Below are 20,932 nucleotides of genomic sequence, written 5' to 3' on the forward strand. Positions count from 1 at the left end.
TTATTTTTTGTGATTTACAGTACTACACTTTTTTTCATTTATTATCTTTTACCTTTAGTCTATAGGTGTGTTAGTTGCTATTTCTTTGCCCCTCTTTTTCTAGCGCAGTGCTGTACTTAACGCCCCCTTTTTGTAACGCGCCGACATATATCGGCGTGAGCCGATCCAGAAGTGGTTGAATGGTCTGCTTGAAGTATAGCCCTCATTTGTATATGTGAACTTATGAATTTTTGAAAGGCTTTTACCTGACCTTTACATTGTCATGTGCAATCTGCTATATGTTGACTTGATGCATTAATGTACATTGACAACAGGAATGTAAATGGTTTAGAGATAAACTTTATGCAATGTCTTAGTACATGTGTGCATGCATATATACATACATGTTCCACCACCCTTTACATTATGTGTATGCGGAGAGATATAGCCATAGCTATTTGGTATTACTTTAGTCATCTTTGTGAGATGCTCATTGTTGCAGGAGGTTCTACAAGATTTGTTGTTGTTTCTATACGTTTATCCCAGACTGGTTACCTGTTGTTATAATAGATCTGAGGTCCTGAATACCTAGGCTTTGGGCTTATTTACAAAGCCATAGTATTTTATCTTAAGCAATTCAAATGATGGGGAAAAAGTAAAAGTAGCCTTTTGGTATTATACATATTTTATTATACCTAGTACACTGTAGGCAGGTGGATCACGTTCTCCTTTTCAGGGCACATTATACATAATTTTAAAAGTCAAACTACCCAGTGGATTTGGGTCTTTGACCTCAGCGTGGACAGTGAATTAGTAGTTCCTCAACAGATCTACAGTCACCACCTGGTCTAATTTTCATACAGTGTTTTGACACGTCTGGATTGCTCTGCTGTCCTTTCAGGACTTAGCCTTGCAAAATAGTTCCTGGTAGCAGTAGCCTACCATAATAGGTTATTTCTATAATGTCCTCTCATGTGCTGTGCTGGAAGATGAAATGGAAAAACTAGAGTTAGTTACCTGGTAACTCCATTTCCAGTAATCTTCCAGGACAGCATGGTATTATGTTATTCCATTAGTTGCCTTCAGTTCTTCCTTACTACTGAGGACACTGGGTGACTGTGCACTTTTTATTTGATTGTGGATGATGTGTTTCCTGTTTTAGGTGGGTGGAGGCACTGTCTCACGTGCTGTCCTGGAAGATTAATGGAAATGGAGTTACCAGGTAACTAACTCTAGTTTTCTTGACCAGAGCCTGTGTTCTCCATTGTCTCTCTGTTTCACAAAGTGAGTTCCAGTGGTGATACTTTATCCAGCGCAGAAAGCATATTGAAGAAGTTTACCTGGGCTTACATAGTTCCAAATGACAGTTTGGAGAAGACCATTTTTTCTGTGTTTTTTTTTTATTTATTTAAAAAAAGGAAAAGAACGACATCTTCCATGATTAACATCTATAACTGATATACTAATAACAAAGAATTAGATCAAATGTCATATAACTAGAAATTAAATCCAGTCTGAAAAAAACATGGTAAGTATATATCAATTAAACATTCAAATCGCTGTTTTGCCTTGGTCATGAAAAAGCACACAATCGCAGATCATGTGCAATCATCACTCACAGGAGTAATCCCCATGTAGTAAAGAAGTATCAAGCTATTCCCTCCCCCCTCCCAAGGAAAAAAAAATAAAAAATAAGATATTTATTAAAATATAAATTCTCTCCTCCCTCTCCCCCCATCTCCAAAGGATGGTCAGGGTAGAGGGACCAATTCCTAATTCCCTAAAACTAGTAAGGCTTACATCAAATGAGAGCCCTTCCTCTGAATTAACCTCTTGGCATCTGCGCTATAGCCGAATGACGGCCACAGCGCAGACCTGAATTTCCGGGTGGCCATCATGCCCTGCAGGGCACACGCAGAGCGCGCTGTGATCACTGAGACTCGGGTGATCACCGATATGAGTAAGGGGCCGGTCCCGGACCCTTACCATGTGATCAGCGGTCAGCCAATGACAGCTGATCACATGATGTAAACAAAAGCTCGGTAATCGTTATTTTTTTTGTCTCCTCACGCTGACAGCGTGAGGAGAAAAAAAAGCCGATCACCAGCTTATCTGCAAGATGACAGCCATGCCTTATGCCATCCCTCCAAAACGGTTTGCTCGTTATGTAAAAGTGGTGGAAAATTAAACTCATATGTACGTGGGAGATCCGCTGGAATAAAAGTGTCTAGATACTTCAAGGCTTGATCCATGCTTTTAACTTTATAATTTAGTTTCAGTGACTTTAGCAAGGCGTTGGGGACTCCTACTCCCATACCCTCTGACTCCATTACACTAAAAAGATTCGGAAGAGATATCGTCGGATTAGGCCGACACCTTATGCTGAGTTCCTTCCACCATTAATCCCTGGATGTTAGGATTTAACCAAACTTTACACAAGAGAGGTTCAAGTTAAATAGCAACTAGGAGAGGAGACAATGGGCATCCCTGCCTGGTCCCATTGGTGACCTTAAAGGGGGAAGATAGAGTTCTGTTTATCTTAACTTGTGCGGTTGGTACTGTGTAAATACAGTAAAACCTTGGTTTGAGAGTAACTTGGTTTGAGAACGTTTTGCAAGACAAGCAAAACTTTAAAATAAATTTTGAATTGATATACAAGCAACGTCTTGATATAAGAGTAGTGTTAGGTCACAACTGAGTATAAAAGAGAAGAGAGGCGACTCTAAGTTTAGCAATATGGTTACATTTAATGAAGGTACAACATTTAGCAACTTACATGGTTGAGGATTAAAACAGGCACATCTAAGTATGCAGGCATCTGGGGTAAAGCTGTCCACATTGACCACCCTCCTCGTCGTCCCCTCCGCGCTGTGCTCCACAAGTGGTTCAAGCCACGCTTTCAGATCGTTCTACTGGAGGGTAGTCTTCCTGGTCATGATTGCAGACTGACATTGGTGAGAGCCGGTGGTGCAGGGGATGGTCTATGTGGACAGCTTTACCCCGGATGCCTGTGCCATGTGCCTCTTTTAATCATCAACTATGTGAATTTCTAAATGTTGTACCTTCATTAAATGTAAATTTAAATTGCTACACTTAGAGGCGCCTCTCTTCTTCTCTCTTTTATCTTCTGTAACTCCTGCTGGATTTTGCTTCTAATCCCCTTGTGGAGGCTTTCATTTGTGGATGGACATTTTATGGTTATGCAATCTATCACATTGCTATAATCTTTTTATATTGACTATAAACTGAAGGACTTCTGAATAAATGGTTGAGAAACAATTTGATTTTCCATTATTTCTTATGGGGAAATTCGCTTTGATATACAAGTGCTTTGGATTACAACCTTCCTTGGGTATTACCGAGATAAGGGCTTCAAAGATTCTGTGTGAAAAGAGGTTGAGTCGCCCAGCCCATTAAACATCTTAACAAGGTAGTGCCCCAGGGTGGGCAAAAGAAGTTTATAGTACTGCAATATAAAACCATCCGGACCTGGTGCCCTACCCATCTTCGCCAAGCTCACTGCAGCTTGTAGTTCCTCCAATTCCTGCTATGCATTGGGCGGAAGACCAGGCTTTCCAGAGGATGCCAGGTAATTGTCCATCACAGACTAATCAGGGGGATCAAAGTGCAAATTATAAAGAGGAATAGAAATCCCCAAATGACTGGGCAATTTGTTTGGGTACAATAGAATTTTCTCTGTCGGCACCTAAGATCGATGGAACGTACGCCGTTGATTGTTGCTCACGCAAGGCTCTGGCTAATTTGCCACATTTGTTACCAGACTCATAGATGCATTTACGTCCTACCTGTATTGCCATTTTGGCTTTATAGTGAAGAAAATCCGTAACTTGCCTACGGGCACTCCAAAAGATCTTGTTCCACATCTGTGGTGGGAGCATGTTTTATGAAGTGATTGTAACCGGTGAATATCTATTAACAAAGATGTTAACTTTGCTTCCCTCTCACGTTTAATCCTAGCACCATGTTTAATCAAAACACCTCGAGTCACTGCTTTATTGGCCTCCCAGATCACCCCAGGGGCACATTCTGGATTATCATTAGCCTGGAAAAACCATGTCACCTCCCTAAGGACATCCGCCAAAATAGAAGTGTCCTGCAGGAGGCTTTCATTGAGTTTCCACATCGTAGGACCCAAGCGTCGGATATCCGAGATTTTTTATATTTCAGAAAGATTGGCGCATGGTCCGACCAAGTGATCGACCCAATAGTAGCTTCAACAACCGCATGTAATTGACTATGGGGAATAAAAAAGAGATCGATACGAGAGTATACCTTATGTGGTACCGAAAAAAAAAGAATAATCTCTTTCCCTGAGTGAAAAAAGACACCACATAACCACTAATCTTGCTCAATGAATTGATTGGGAGATCCGCTTCTGTATACCAGGTAAAACAGATGATAAGCCTGTTGAGGTATAGGTATCAATGGGACATTAAGATCCCCTCCCATGATCAGTTGTCTTTCCAGGGTATTTCTAAGAAAGTGGTCCTGTTGCATGTTAGGGGCATAAGAGGCCAAAGTTACCCTAATCCCCCTGATCATCCCTTTAAGGAAAAAATATGGAGGTGAGCAGAGAGGGGTTTGGGGTGTGGAGGCGAGCACCCCAAAGTGGATGTTCACATCTGTGCTGCTGTGTGTAGGGCAGTCCATTCATTACATTGGGCTTTTGTTACTTGCACTGCACCAAAAACACACTGCCTTTGCCAATGCGTGGGGTGAGCCATTAGGAATTAATGACAACCCTGTGTTTCTGCTAAGAAGCAGCATGTTTGTGTGTCACACGGTACTGTGAATCAAGCCTTAAACTGGGGTGCCTCAAAACTGAAAATACTTTTCAAGGGTGCCCTAACTGGAAAAAGGTTGAGAAACACTGGTCTAGAGCTGAGCATCTTCTATCTATCTACACACATACTAGTTTCTTCCCGAATTCCCTTCCTCTGGGCTTGCAATTCAAATTCTCTGTGCACATCAGCCTATTTACCTTCTCATTAACTGCACTTGTTAAGTACTTGTCAGGAAACTCTCTTGAGTCTTCTACAAAACAAGGGCCTAGGAACACATGGACTCTGCTCACTTTGATTCAAGTCTGTTGTGCAGTCATGTACTGCTCCCCTGCGTGATTTGTCCAACTAGGCCAGAATACAATGAGGAAAATACGCAGAGTTCATAAAGAAGCAAAGTAAACCTGACAGGTACATAGACAGCTCAAAGTGAACAGAAGATGAATATATGATATATTAGAATAACCAGTAGATTCAGAGGATAAGACAGCTAATATAATATACAGAGCTTAAAGGGCAACTCCACTTTCATGGGAAAAACAATATAGAGTGTGCAATTGCTACAAAAGCCATCTTGTAATTTAAGCCTTTCCTTGCTGGAGCCATCGTTTGTTTTTAGGCCTGAAAAGTACATAAACCCCCCAGAACAGTGTATATTTTTTGAAAGCAGACACTTTAGAGAATAAAATAGTGGTTGTTCCAATTTTTGTCACATAATATTTCTGTAAACAATACACTGAATTTCATTTTAGGACACATTCTTGAACTATATTGCCTAATGTTTGGTGAAATATAAAAAATGAAGTTGCTCCGAGTAAATAGATACCCAACATGTCAAGTCTTAAAATCGGTACCGATCACTTACTGTGTTAATTCAGAAAAAGAAGGGGTCCCTTCCCCACTTACCATCCTTAAAAGATCACCCACAGTGGGAAGAGGGGACCAGGGCAGCAGAAAAAAGATGAAAGGAGGGGCGGTGGGGACAGCATTTACTGGTAACGATCCCTTGTAATTTTCCTCCTTTGGCAGCTGAATGCCGATGGGAGGGGAAGGAGAAGCTGACTTTCAGCTGCTGCAGGAGGAAAATACAGATTGGTTCCAGCAAATGCTGCCCTTCCTGTCCAGGTTAGGGTGGTCGGCAAGGAAGGATTGCGTTCTACCCACGATCAATGTGCTCTGAGCCCTGGTGTGGTGTATATATTTATGTTCCTGTGGTCTGACTCTACAGTATTTGTTTAATTTTCTATATGTATCTTAATGCCTTTCTGCACGCGACCATTGTTTGTTTAGGAAGTGTGTGACAAGCATTCTGTGCTTTATTTTTGTTTTTATGTGTGATCCTGAGCCAAATAAGGTTTAACACTTCTGCATTGGTAGGTCATCCGTATGATCTCCTCTTCTGTAACATGTGTTGATGGGGTGGAGACTTGTTGCAAAATAACATGACATACTTTAGAAATTAAGATGGCTGTTACACAAATGACATTTTTCTTTTTTTTTTTCCTAGCTGGAGAAGAAGCAGGTGGTTCCACCCTTCAAGCCACAGATCACAGATGATTACGGTTTGGACAACTTTGACACACAGTTTACCAGTGAGCCAGTGCAACTTACACCAGATGATGAGTACGTAACGTGAAACATAAAGTGTTTATATACAGCAATTCTGTGGTCACATGCTTATAGATAAGATTCTAAGTGAAAAAACTAAAGTTTATTAAATATAAGACATAATATTGTGACTATATTTCATTCAATAAGATATGATCCGTGTGCAGTATACTGTAATTTGTTTTTAGCACACATTAATGAGACTTAAAGGAGAAGTACATCCAAAGCTCATTTGGCTGTATTTCTCCTGTAGCAGTGTAGATCGTTCAGTGACCCATTTTCAGCAGACAAGGCTGACATTACAGAGCCGGTCCAAGCTTGGAAAAGATCGCGATCATGTGGTCAGGATCTGCCAACGTGCCTGGACCGACACCCAGCTCAGCCTCTTATGCCGTGTACACACGGGCGGACTTTTCGACCGAACTTGTTCGCCGAATCCGTCGGACAATCCGACCGTGTGTAGGCTTCATCGGACTTCCGACCTGTCGAAAATCAGACGGATTTTAGATTTGAAACATGTTTCAAATCTTCCCACCGAAACTCCGCCGGAGCCAGTTCCTATCAGGAAATCTGTTTGTCTGTATGCTGGTCCGACGGACCAAATACGACGGAAGGGCAGCTACAGCACCTGCCTGCGAGAATGTTCGTGCTGGTTCTCGGGCGACAGGGTACTGTACATCTCGCGTTTGCTGCAATAGGAAAAACACATTTTCCTATTGCAGCGAGAGGGAAGCGACAATGTCCCTTAGGTCTGGTATGGACTTTAAGGGGAACCCCCTATGCTGAAAAAACGGCGTGGGGGTCCCCCAAAGTTCATACCAGACCCTTATCCAAGCACGCTGCTCGGCTGGTCAGGAAAGGGGATGAGCGAGCGCCCCCTCCCCTTCTGAACCGTACCAGGCCACATGCCCTCAACATGGGGGGTGAGTGCTTTGGGGAGGGGGGGGCGCCCTGTGGCCCCCCCCACCCCAAAGCACGTTGTCCCCATGTTGATGGGCCCCTTCCCGACAATCCTGGCCGCTGGGTTGTCGGGGTCTGCGGGCGGGGGCTTATCGGAATCTGGAAGTCCCCTTTAATAAGGGGGGGCCCCCCAGATCCCAGCCCCCCGCCCTATGTGAATGAGTATGGGGTACATTGTACTCCTACCCATTCACCCCTTCCCCAAAGCACCCACCCCCCATGTTGAGGGCATGCGGCCTGGTACGGTTTAGGAGGGGGGGTGCGCTCGCTCGTCCCCACCCCCTTTCCTGACCTGCTGGGCTGCATGCTTGGATAAAGGTCTGGTATGGATTTTGGGGGGGACCCCCACGCCGTTTTTTCGACGTAGGAGGTTCCCCTTAAAATTCATACCACACTTAAGGGCCTGGTATGCTCCTGGAGGGGGAACCCATGCCTGTTTTTTAATGTAAAATTTGGCGTGGAGTTCCCCCCTCAAGATTCATACCAAACACAGTGCCTGGTATTGGCGGGGATCCCCGCACCAGTGTGAACCCGGCCTTAATGTCAGCAATGCTTGTCACTCATTGGGTAAGGAAAAGACATTTTTCCTTTCCTGATGAGCGAGACAGCTGGGCGCTGGCTCCCGCGACGGGCTCGCAAGGTATCAATCTCGCTGATAAAAGCGAGATTGACTTCCTTTTCTGGTCCCGTCATCACGTTCAAAATGAACGGACTTTCGGCCCTTCATGCGTGGGCAAGTCCGTTCATTCGGCGGACGTTTGATGCTGAAAAGTCTGCCTTGCCTGTAAGTACACGCATAAGTGAGCTGCTGAGAGCACGAGTCGGCTGCTTCCTCCCTGACAGTCACCAGCTCTCTGCTCAGGGAGCCCTGAGAACCGAGCGACTGGGGTAGTATTTGATCGCTCGGTTCTCAGTAATCGAGTCGTCGGGGGACAGATATTGCATCCAGCTAGGTAAGTATGACTCAGGGATTTAATAAGATTTTGCTGCAAATTCTATGATCTCTAATTGCCTGTAAAAACATTAGTGGATTTGAAAACACAGTTTGAACTGTGAATAAATTGATGCAAAGATCGCAGGAGTCTCAAACCACAGGAAGACCTGTCTTGAGTCAAATTACTAGTCAGCCACTTAAAGTGGAATAACACTGTATCTGAGACCACAAACTGAAAATGCTATTCATCTTTACCTACTTCAGCCCCGGAAGATTTTACCCCCTTCCTGACCAGAGCACTTTTTGCGATTCGGCACTGCGTCGCTTTAACTGACAATTGCGCGGTCATGCGACATTGTACCCAAACAAAATTGACGTCCTTTTTTTTCCCACAAATAGAGCTTTCTTTTGGTGGTATTTGATCACCTCTGTGGTTTTTGTTTTGCGCTATAAACAAAAAAAGCAACAATTTTGAAAAAAAACGCAGTATTTTTTTACTTTTTGCTATAATAAATATTCCCAAAAAATATATAAAAATTTTTCCTCAGTTTAGGCCGATATGTTTTCTTCTACATATTTTTGGTAAAAAAAATTGTAATAAGCGTATATTGGTTTGTGCAAAAGTTATAGCGTCTACAAAATAGGGGATAGTTTTATGGCATTTTTTTTTATTAGTAATGGCGGCGATCTGCGATTTTTATCGTGACTGCGACATTATGGCGGACACATCGGACACTTTTGACACCATTGTCATTTATACAGCTATAAAAATGCACTGATTACTATGACACTGGCAGGGAAGGGGTTAAGTGTGTCCTAGGGAGTGAATCCAACTGGGGGGGGGGGGCTACCTAGGACATGACAGCGATCACTGCTCCCGACCACAGGTTGGATCCCTGTCATGACGCAAGGCAGAATGGGGAAATGCCTTGTTTACATAGGCATCTCCCCGTTCTACCTCTCCACACCGCAATCGAACATCGAGCTCCCGCGAAAGGCACCAAATTTAAAGGGACGTACCTGTACCCCCATTTGCCTGCCTGTGCCATTCTGCCAACGTACATCTGTGTGTAGCGGTTAATACTCCAAGTATACTTACCCATCCATTCATGTCTCCGTGCTTTATTTTAATTTACAGAGAAATCACTTTGAGACACATACCTTCCTCCCCGTCTGAAGACTCCTGGGATATATGACATAATTATGCCTAGGCCTAGAAATCGGGAAATAAATAAACGATCAAGGGGTTAATATGGCGCACAATGGAGGTAGCCGAGTACATAAAACTAAAAATGGTGGGGGGAAGGGGGTGGGTTGGGGGTTCTTGAGAGGGGGAACTTGATGGTGGTAGTTAATGTTTCACAACAAGTTCTGGTATTAGTCCATGTAAGGATAAAATGATGCTGAATAAATGGAAGGCAGCCAGTCTATAAAAGCTAGAAGAAGCTCTGGAACAATAAAAAAGAAAGAAGGACGGCGCCCTCTAAGTGCAGCATGTATGTTAAAAATATTTTTTACAATAGATTAAAACACTCACATTTGAGTTGCTAAAAACCAGCATGTAAAGTAGTTTCATCCGCGTGCTCTCGGGGGATGTGGGTGTCACGGGCCAGTGGGGGGGGTTCCTGGGATGGGAGTCCTGTGACCTGGGTCCTGGTAGCTGTTCCGGTGGTGCCGAGAGTCCTCAGAGCCTCCGGGCGGCCAGGATGTCGGTCATGGATCCTCCGTGGAGCGCCGTGCTGACCTGCATCTTCACTTCCGGGAGCGGGGTGAGCACGGCGCTCCACGGAAGATCCATGACCGACATCCTGGCCGCCCGGAGGCTCTGAGGACCCTCGGCACCACCGGAACAGCTACCAGGTCACAGGACTCACATCCCAGGAACCCCCCCCACTGGCCCGTGACACCCACATCCCCCGAGAGCACGCGGATGAAACTACTTTACATGCTGGTTTTTAGCAACTCAAACGTGAGTGTTTTTATCTATTGTAAAAAATATTTTTTAAATACATGCTGCACTTAGAGGGCGCCGTCCTTCTTTCTTTTCTAGAAATCGGGAAGCAACTGAAGAATTGTAAAAAGAAAAAAGTTTAAAACAAGCAAATATGATATACTTTGCTATCTTTTTACTACTGCTAGCAGCATAAGGATTAAAAATGGTTCATGTTGATTGTCGATTTGTCGAAGCTGTCCCTAAAAATTTATATTAAAGGAGTGGGTTCTAGGGCTGCCACTCTTATCCTGACTTCTCTACACACTCAAATCACTTACTTGGAACAAGGAGATTTTTTTTTTTTTTTTTTTAAGTTTACTGGCTGCTTGTTTAGCCCTGGTTCACACTGATGCTTTTCCCATGCCGCACTGCAATCGCACGTCATCCATGCGATCTACTGCGGGTGTCAATGTTCGATCAACGACACTCTGAAACCGATCGCAAAGCGCAGTGCGATTGCCAGACTCGGAACTTATGGGTGTGAAAACCCATGCAATGCAATTCAAGTGTGGAAAAAAGGGTCCTGCACCATTTTGATGCCGATGCGATTTGAGCCATACAAAATGTTTGGCTCAAATCGCATCGCTTAGACATTGCATGTGATGTGCAAGGGAATGCGGTGCGATTCCTGTGCGAATCGCATGCGGTGTCCTGCAACACACTAGTATGAACCCAGGCTTAAGGTCACAGATTAACCACTTGCTGACCACCTCATAGTACCTTTACTGCTACAGGGTGGCCACGCTGTGTAAGATCACGTGTGTGTATTGTGACGATCTGGGGTGATTAGGTTCAAGTGGTGCATACAGTTTTCCAGAAACGTGCCACTCCAGACTGCGTTTTTAGGGCATGGCAGCCCACTTTTATATAAAGGTAATGAAAAAGATCAAACAGTAATCTTCCCTTGCAGGCGGGGGGGTTCCACCATCACTGTATAAACACAAACTATAGCCTCCTGGCTTACTCACTGTCAGCTTTGTGCTGTTTTGGTCGCGGGCCACATCTGCCTGCTACAGACATGCACACAGGCTGCCACCTGCAGCCTTAGACTCCGAGACGCCCTGTCTTTCTCCTGGAGCCATCTCCTACTGGGACCCTCCCGACCTACCAGGCCAGACTTCCTGTCAGAGCACTGACCTCTATTCCTGGGCTGTTTATGAAGCCAGCACATAGGTGTACAATTAGCAAGCCTACTAAAATCAGGCATACATGGCTCATATGCACCTGTGACATGGGGTCGCATCTCCATAGTATATATACACAGTATCCCGCAAAAGTGAGTACACCCCTCACTGTTTTGTAAATATTTTGTTATATCTTTTCATGTGACAACACTGAAGAAATGACACTTTACTACTAGGGGTGCAACAAATCGTCACCGATCCGTTATCCGAACGGTTCAACCTGTTCGGATCGGCACACATGCGCTCCGCGGAGCGCGCCGCTGCCTCCGCCTTAGGAAAGGCCGCGGCTTCGGCCTAGCTCCGGAGCGCCGGCCACCTTGGTACACCTGGCGGACGTTTACCACCATGTCATGACGCCGGTTCCTCTCTCCCCTCTGTGTACTGATCTGTACAGTGGAGGGGAGAGGTCGGATGGCAGCAGTGCCAATACTCTGCCATACCCTGTCAATACTCTGCCATACCCTGCTAATATATTATTACAGTGGGGGAGATTGTGGATATTATTACAGTGGGGCAGATTATTTATTTATTTTTTTTTTTTATCTGAAAATGATCCGAACCGTGACTCCTGATCCGAGGAACTATCCGAACCGTGTGTTTTTTGATCCGTTGCACCCCTATTTACTACAATGTAAAGTAGTGAGTGTACGGCTTGTATAATAGTCTAAATTTGCTGTCCCCTCAAAATAACTCAACACACAGCCATTAATGTCTAAACCACTGGCAACAAAAGTGAGTACCCCATATGGCCAAGACTATACAGCGGTTTAACCACTTGACGACCGCCTCACGCCGATGTACGTCGGCAAAGTGGCACGGACAGGCAAAATCACGTACAGGGTACGTGATTTGCCTTCCGCGGGTGGGGGGTCCGATCGGACCCCCCCCCGGTGCCCGAGGCGGTCGTCTTTTGTCCAGCGGCGATCGGTGATGAGGGGGAGACCATCCGTTCGTGGCCCCCCCCTCGCGATCGCCGCCGGCCAATGAAAACACTCCTTTGCTGCTGTATGCTAAACAGCAGCAAAGGAAGTGATGTCATCTCCCCTCGGGTCGGTATTTTCCGTTCCGGCCCGAGGAGAGAAGACATCTATGTGAGTGCACCAACACACACACACACAGTAGAACATGCCAGGCACACAAAACACCCCGATCCCCCCCCCGATCGCCCCCCGATCCCCCCCCCGATCGCCCCCCGATCCCCCCCCAATCACCCCCCCCCCCCCCCCCCCTGTCACAAACTGACACCAGCAGTTTTTTTTTTTTTTTTTTTTCTGATTACTGCATAGTGTCAGTTTGTGACAGTTACAGTGTTGGGACAGTTAGTATTACCCCCCTTTAGGTCTAGGGTACCCCCCTAACCCCCCCTAATAAAGTTTTAACCCCTTGATCACCCCCTGTCACCAGTGTCACTAAGCGATCATTTTTCTGATCGCTGTATTAGTGTCGCTGGTGACGCTAGTTAGTGAGGTAAATATTTAGGTTCGCCGTCAGCGTTTTATAGCGTCAGGGACCCCCATATACTACCTAATAAATGTTTTAACCCCTTGATTGCCCCCTAGTTAACCCTTTCACCACTGATCACCGTATAACCGTTACGGATGACGCTGGTTAGTTCGTTTATTTTTTATAGTGTCAGGGCACCCGCCGTTTATTACCAAATAAAGGTTTAGCCCCCTGATCGCCCGGCGGTGATATGCGTCGCCCCAGGCAGCGTCAGGTAAGCGCCAGTACCGCTAACACCCACGCATGCAGCATACGCCTCCCTTAGTGGTATAGTATCTGATCGGATCAATATCTGATCCGATCAGATCTATACTAGCGTCCCCAGCAGTTTAGGGTTCCCAAAAACGCAGTGTTAGCGGGATCAGCCCAGATACCTGCTAGCACCTGCGTTTTGCCCCTCCGCCCGGCCCAGCCCAGCCCACCCAAGTGCAGTATCGATCGATCACTGACACTTACAAAACACTAAACGCATAACTGCAGCGTTCGCAGAGTCAGGCCTGATCCCTGCGATCGCTAACAGTTTTTTTTGTAGCGTTTTGGTGAACTGGCAAGCACCAGCCCCAGGCAGCGTCAGGTTAGCGCCAGTACCGCTAACACCCACGCACGCAGCATACACCTCCCTTAGTGGTATAGTATCTGAACGGATCAATATCTGATCCGATCAGATCTATACTAGCGTCCCCAGCAGTTTAGGGTTCCCAAAAACGCAGTGTTAGCGGGATCAGCCCAGATACCTGCTAGCACCTGCGTTTTGCCCCTCCGCCCGGCCCGGCCCAGCCCACCCAAGTGCAGTATCGATCGATCACTGACACTTACAAAACACTAAACGCATAACTGCAGCGTTCGCAGAGTCAGGCCTGATCCCTGCGATCGCTAACGTTTTTTGGTAGCGTTTTGGTGAACTGGCAAGCGCCAGCGGCCTAGTACACCCCGGTCGTAGTCAAACCAGCACTGCAGTAACACGTGGTGACGTGGCGAGTCCCATAAGTGCAGTTCAAGCTGGTGAGGTGGCAAGCACAAGTAGTGTCCCGCTGCCACCAAAAAGACAAACACAGGCCCATCGTGCCCATAGTGCCCTTCCTGCTGCATTCGCCAATCCTAATTGGGAACCCACCGCTTCTGCAGCGCCCGTACTTCCCCCATTCACATCCCCAACCAAATGCAGTCGGCTGCATGAGAGGCATTTTTATGTCCTCCCGAGTACCCCTACCCAACGCCCCCCAAAAAAGATGTTGTGTCTGCAGCAAGCGCGGATATAGGCGTGACACCCGCTATTATTGTCCCTCCTGTCCTGACAATCCTGGTCTTTGCATTGGTGAATGTTTTGAACGCTACCATTCACTAGTTGAGTATTAGCGTAGGGTACAGCATTGCACAGACTAGGCACACTTTCACAGGGTCTCCCAAGATGCCATCGCATTTTGAGAGACCCGAACCTGGAACCGGTTACCGTTATAAAAGTTAGTTACAAAAAAAGTGTAAAAAAAAAAAAATATGAAATAAAAAAAAATAGTTGTTGTTTTATTGTTCTCTCTCTCTCTATTCTCTCTCTCTATTGTTCTGCTCTTTTTTACTGTATTCTATTCTGCAATGTTTTATTGTTATTGTTATTATGTTTTATCATGTTTGTTTTTCAGGTGTGTAATTATTTACACTTTACTGTGCTTTATTGTTAACCATTGTTAACCATTTTTTTGTCTTCAGGTACGCCATTCACGACTTTGAGTGGTTATACCAGAATGATGCCTGCAGGTTTAGGTATCATCTTGGTATCATTCTTTTCAGCCAGCGGTCGGCTTTCATGTAAAAGCAATCCTAGCGGCTAATTAGCCTCTAGACTGCTTTTACAAGCCGTGGGAGGGAATGCCCCCCCCCCCCCCCCCACCGTCTTCCGTGTTTTTCTCTGGCTCTCCTGTCTCAACAGGGAACCTGAGAATGCAGCCGGTGATTCAGCCAGCTGACCATAGAGCTGATCAGAGACCAGAGTGGCTCCAAACATCTCTATGGCCTAAGAAACCGGAAGCTACGAGTATTTCATGACTTAGATTTCGCCGGATGTAAATAGCGCCATTGGGAAATTGGGGAAGCATTTTATCACACCGATCTTGGTGTGGTCAGATGCTTTGAGGGCAGAGGAGAGATCTAGGGTCTAATAGACCACAATTTTTTCAAAAAAGAGTACCTGTCACTACCTATTGCTATCATAGGGGATATTTACATTCCCCGAGATAACAATAAAAATGATTAAAAAAAAAAATATGAAAGGAACAGTTTAAAAGTAAGATTAAAAAAGCAAAAAAATAATAAAGAAAAAAAAAACAAAAAAAAAAAAACACCCCTGTCGCCCCCTGCTCTCGCGCTAAGGCGAACGCAAGCGGCGGTCTGTCGTCAAACATAAACAGCAATTGCACCATGCATGTGAGGTATCACCGCGAAGGCCAGATCGAGTGCAGTAATTTTTCCAGTAGACCTCCTCTGTAAATCTAAAGTGGTAACCTGTAAAGGCTTTTGAAGGCTTTTAAACATGTATTTATTTTGTTGCCACTGCACGTTTGTGCTCAATTTTAAAGCATGTCATGTTTGGTATCCATGTACTCGGCCTAAGATCATCTTTTTTATTTCATCAAACATTTGGGCAATATAGCGTGTTTTAGTGCATTAAAATTAAAAAAAGTGTGTTTTTTCCCCAAAAAATGCGTTTGAAAAATCGCTGCGCAATTACTGTGTGAAAAAAAAAAAATGAAACACCCACCATTTTAATCTGTAGGGCATTTGCTTTAAAAAAATATATAATGTTTGGGGGTTCAAAGTAATTTTTTTGCAAAAAAAAAAAACTTTTTCATGTAAACAAAAAGTGTCAGAAAGGGCTTTGCCTTCAAGTGGTTAGAAGAGTGGGTGATGTGTGACATAAGCTTCTAAATGTTGTGCATAAAATGCCAGGACAGTTCAAAACCCCCCCAAATGACCCCATTTTGGAAAGTAGACACCCCAAGCTATTTGCTGAGAGGCATGTCGAGTCCATGGAATATTTTATATTGCGACACAAGTTGCGGGAAAGAGACAAATTTTTTTTTTTTTTTTTTTTTTTTTTGCACAAAGTTGTCACTAAATGATATATTGCTCAAACATGCCATGGAAATATGTGAAATTACACCCCAAAATACATTCTGCTGCTTCTCCTGAGTACGGGGATACCACATGTGTGAGACTTTTTGGGAGCCTAGCCGCGTACGGGACCCCGAAAACCAAGCACCGCCTTCAGGCTTTCTAAGGGCGTGAATTTTTGATTTCACTCTTCACTGCCTATCACAGTTTCGGAGGCCATGGAATGCCCAGGTGGCACAAAACCCCCCCAAATGACCCCATTTTGGAAAGTAGACACCCCAAGCTATTTGCTGAGAGGTATAGTGAGTATTTTGCAGACCTCACTTTTTGTCACAAAGTTTTGAAAATTGAAAAAAGAAAAAAAAAAAATGTTTTTTCTTGTCTTTCTTCATTTTCAAAAACAAATGAGAGCTGCAAAATACTCACCATGCCTTTCAGCAAATAGCTTGGGGTGTCTACTTTCCAAAATGGGGTCATTTTGGGGGGTTTTGTGCCACCTGGGCATTCCATGGCCTCCGAAACTGTGATAGGCAGTGAAGAGTGAAAGCAAAAATTTTCACCCTTAGAAATCCTGAAGGCAGTGATTGGTTTTCGGGGTCCAGTACGCGGCTAGGCTCCCAAAAAGTCCCACACATGTGGTATCCCCATACTCAGGAGAAGCAGCTAAATGTATTTTGGGGTGCAATTCCACATAGGCCCATGGCCTGTGTGAGCAATATATCATTTAGTGACGACTTTTTGTAAATATTTTTTTTTTTTTTTTTTTTTTGTCATTTTTCAATCACTTGGGACAAAAAAAATAAATATTCAATGGGTTCAACATGCCTCTCAGCAATTTCCTTGGGGTGTCTACTTTCCAAAATGGGGTCATTTGGGGGGGTTTTGTACTGCCCTGCCATTTTAGCACCTCAAGAAATGACATAGGCAGTCATAAACTAAAAGCTGTGTAAATTCCAGAAAATGTACCCTAGTTTGTAGACGCTATAACTTTTGCGCAAACCAATAAATATACGCTTATTGACATTTTTTTTACCAAAGACATGTGGCCGAATACATTTTGGCCTAAATGTATGACTAAAATTTAGTTTATTGGATTTTTTTTATAACAAAAAGTAGAAAATATCATTTTTTTTCAAAATTTTCGGTCTTTTTCCGTTTATAGCGCAAAAAATAAAAACCGCAGAGGTGATCAAATACCATCAAAAGAAAGCTCTATTTGTGGGAAGAAAAGGACGCAAATTTCGTTTGGGTACAGCATTGCATGACCGCGCAATTAGCAGTTAAAGCGACGCAGTGCCAAATTGGAAAAAGACCTCTGGTCCTTAGGCAGCATAATGGTCCGGGGCTCAAGTGGTTAACAGAACAGGTTCTACTCAGAACAGGCCTCACCATGGTCGACCAAAGAAGTTGAACATGCTCAGCGTCATATCCAGAGGTTGTCTTTGCAGCATTGCTGCAAAGGTTGAAGGGGTGGGGGGGTCAGCTTATCAGTGCTCTGAGCATACGCCGCACACTGGTCTGCATGGCTGTCATCCCAGAAGGAAGCCTATTCTAAAGATGATGCACAAGTAAGTCCGCAGTTTGCTGAAGACAAGCAGACTAAGTTCATGGATTAATGGAACCATGTCCTGTGGTCTGATGAGACCAAGATAAACTTATTTGGTTCAGATGGTGTCAAGCGTGTGTGGCAGCAACCAGGTGAGGAGTACGAAGACTAGCGTATTTTACCTACAGTCAAGCTTGGTGGTGGGAGTGTCATGGTTTTGGGCTGCCTGAGTGCTGCCGGCACTGGGGAGCTACAGTTCATTGAGGGAATCATGAATGCCAACATGTACTGTGACATACTGAAGTAGAGCATGATCCTCTCCCTTCAGAGACTGGGCCGCAGGGCAGTATTCCAACATGATAATAACCTCAAACACACCTCTAAGATGACCACTGCCTTGCTAAAGAAGCTGAGTGTAAAGGTGATGGACTGGCCAAGCATGTCTCCAGACCTAAACCCTATTGAGCATCTGTGGGGCATCCTCAAAACGGAAGGTGGAGGAGCGCGAGGTCTCTAACATCCACCAGCTCTGTGATGCCATCATGGAGGAGTGCAAGAGAACTCCAGTGGCAACCTGTGAAGCTCTGGTGAACTCCATGCCCAAGAGGGTTAAGGCAGTGCTGGAAAATATTGGTGGCCACGCAAAATACTGACACTTTGGGCCCAATTTGGACATTTTCACTTAAGGGTGTACTCAATTTTGTTGCAAGTGGTTTAGACATTAATAGGTATGTGTTGAGTTATTTTGAAGGGACCGCATATTAACACTGTTAAATAAGCTGTACACTCACTACTTTCATTGTAGCAAAGTGTAATTTCTTCAGTGTTCTCATATGAAAAGAAATATTTACAAAAATGTGAGGGGTGTACTCACTTTCGTGAGATACTGTGTGTGTGTGTGTGTATGTGTGTATATATATATATATATATATATATATATATATATATATATATATATATACACACACACACACATACATGTGTGTGAGCCTGCACTTCCGGGTATCATCGCGTGTGCCTATCAGCGGTTGTGATTCTACATAACAGGACCCGCTGATCGTTCTATACACAGGCAGAATAGCGATCTGCCTTTCTGTCAGTACAGAAGGTATGGATCCTGTGTTCCTGTAAAGCAGGTGTATCCTTTCCACTAGTAAAAGCACCTCCCCCCACTACACTGAATCACCAGCTAGGCACACAGCCCTTTGATCTCCTTCCCAGTCGGTGTCATTAGTATAATGACAAAGTAGATATTTGCCAGCACACCATCGAAGTAGCGTCCAAACGGATTGTTTATTGCATAATCACATCATAAGAACCGTGCAATGTTTTGGAGGGCAGGACCCCTTTGTCAGGCATGTGATAAATGTGGGATAATAGTGTAAAGTATTTAGATAACCATCAACCAATCAAAAAGGAGCAAGAAACAAAGATCCACCCACCCCTTGACAGGTGTGACGTCACAAGTCCCGCCAAAAGCTTAGTAAGTTAAAGTAAATGTCACAGGCTTATGTGGAAACAAAGGTTGCCAGATATCATATTGATATATTTACCAACCTGTGTGTAATGTGTATGCAAACCTTGCAGTATGCATCCCCAGTGACAGTCAAAGCAGACTTGATGATAGGGCACATCGCTATACAGATCGGCCTCAGTGCAGGGATCCGTGGTTGCTTAGCACCATGTCGGATCCAATCAAAACAGCAATCGGCAGCCACGCATGCACGCTGTGGCCAGCGATAACCAAGCAACGGGGGACGCGGCTGGGGCTGCCAATGTCATGGAAACGTAAGACGTCAGGGAACCCCGCCCATCTAGGCAGATTGCGTACAATCAAGATCAAGGGGTGTGAAGAAAACAGTGTGTGAAGAGGCGTGAGTGAATAGAGAGAAACAGCCACTAGAGCGGAAGTACAGACAAGGAAAGGAGACAAAGAAGAAAAAACTAGTGGAAGAGAAAGTCAGGACCAAAGAGTAGTGGAGGGCACAGAAAAGTGTAAATAAATAAAGATGAGTAGGAACAGGAAAAGAAAAGGAATGTAAAACGGGAAAAAAAAAAGATAGACGGAAAAAAGATAGATATATACACAGTGAAAAAGGACAAGAAAGGAAAAGGGTACAAGAGCAACAAATTCACATGCCTGACGAAGGGGTCCTCTGTGCACTGTTCATGTGATGTGATCATGCAATAAACAATCCGTTTGGACAATACTTCGATCCATGATGTGCTGGCAAATATCTACTATTGACTTGCTGAACCAGTTTCCAGCTCGTTGTTGCTGCAGCACCCAAACTTTTGAAAGCTTACCCAGGAACGTGTGCGATGGGAATATGGAGTATTATTAGTACAATGACGGTGCATATTTTTTTTAGCACTGATTACTGTAATAATGTCACTGGTCCCCAAAAAAAGTGTCTGATAATGTCCAATTCGTCCACTGCAATATCGCAGTCCCGCTATAAGTAGCTGATCGCTGCCATTACTAGTAAAAAAAAATAAAAATAGACATTCCAAAAATATATCCTATAGTTTTGTAGACATGATAACTTTTGCGCAAACCAATATATGCTGCTTGGAATTTTTTTTACCAAAAATATGTAGCAGAATACATATTAATCTAAATTGATGAAGAAATCTTTACATCTTTTTATTGGATATTTATAGCAGAAAGTAGAGCTGCATGATTTTGGCCAAAATGTTCTCCCGACGTAAAATCTTTTACATTATACAAAAAAAATAGGGTAACTTTACTGGTAATTTTTTCTTTTACTTCATTAAAGTCATTTTTTCAAAAAAATTGCATTTGAAAGACTGCTGCGCAAATACAGTGTGACATAAAATATTGCAAGCAACAACCACCATTTTATTCTCTAGCCGCTTCAGCCCCGGAAGATTTTACCCCCTTCCTGACCAGAGCTTTTTGCGATTCGGCACTGCGTCGCTTTAACTGACAATTGTGCGGTCATGTGACGCGGCTCTCAAACAAAATTGACATCCTTTTTTTCCCACAAATAGAGCTTTCTTTTGGTGGTATTTGATCACCTCTGCGATTTTTATTTTTTGCGCTATAAACAAAATAAGAGCGACAATTTTGAAAAAAAACGCATTATTTTTTACATTTTGCTATAATAAATATCCCCCAAAAATATATAAAAAAAAAATGTTTTTTCCTCCGTTTAGGCTGATCGTATTCTTCTACATATTTTTGGTAAAAAAAAAAAAATCGCAATAAGCGTTTATTGATTGGTTTGCACAAAAGTTATAGCGTTTACAAAATAGGGGATAGTTTTATGGCATTTTTATTAATATTTTTTTTTT

At 44.0% G+C, this 20,932-nt stretch overlaps 1 protein-coding gene across 3 annotated transcripts in view; it reads left to right on the top strand.

Moving 5' to 3' along the window:
• The window catches only part of PRKCZ (protein kinase C zeta), a 608,643-nt gene that overhangs the window by 574,956 nt on the left and 12,755 nt on the right, over window positions 1–20,932 (top strand). For all 3 annotated transcript variants that reach the window (XM_073602984.1, XM_073602983.1, XM_073602985.1), the window contains one exon: window positions 6,289–6,404. In XM_073602984.1, the coding sequence (XP_073459085.1) occupies window positions 6,289–6,404 (116 nt within the window). The remainder of the gene's footprint in view (window positions 1–6,288; window positions 6,405–20,932) is intronic.

This window comes from Aquarana catesbeiana, linkage group LG10, assembly GCF_042186555.1.
Source record: "Aquarana catesbeiana isolate 2022-GZ linkage group LG10, ASM4218655v1, whole genome shotgun sequence".
NCBI classification, from domain to species: Eukaryota; Metazoa; Chordata; class Amphibia; order Anura; family Ranidae; genus Aquarana; species Aquarana catesbeiana.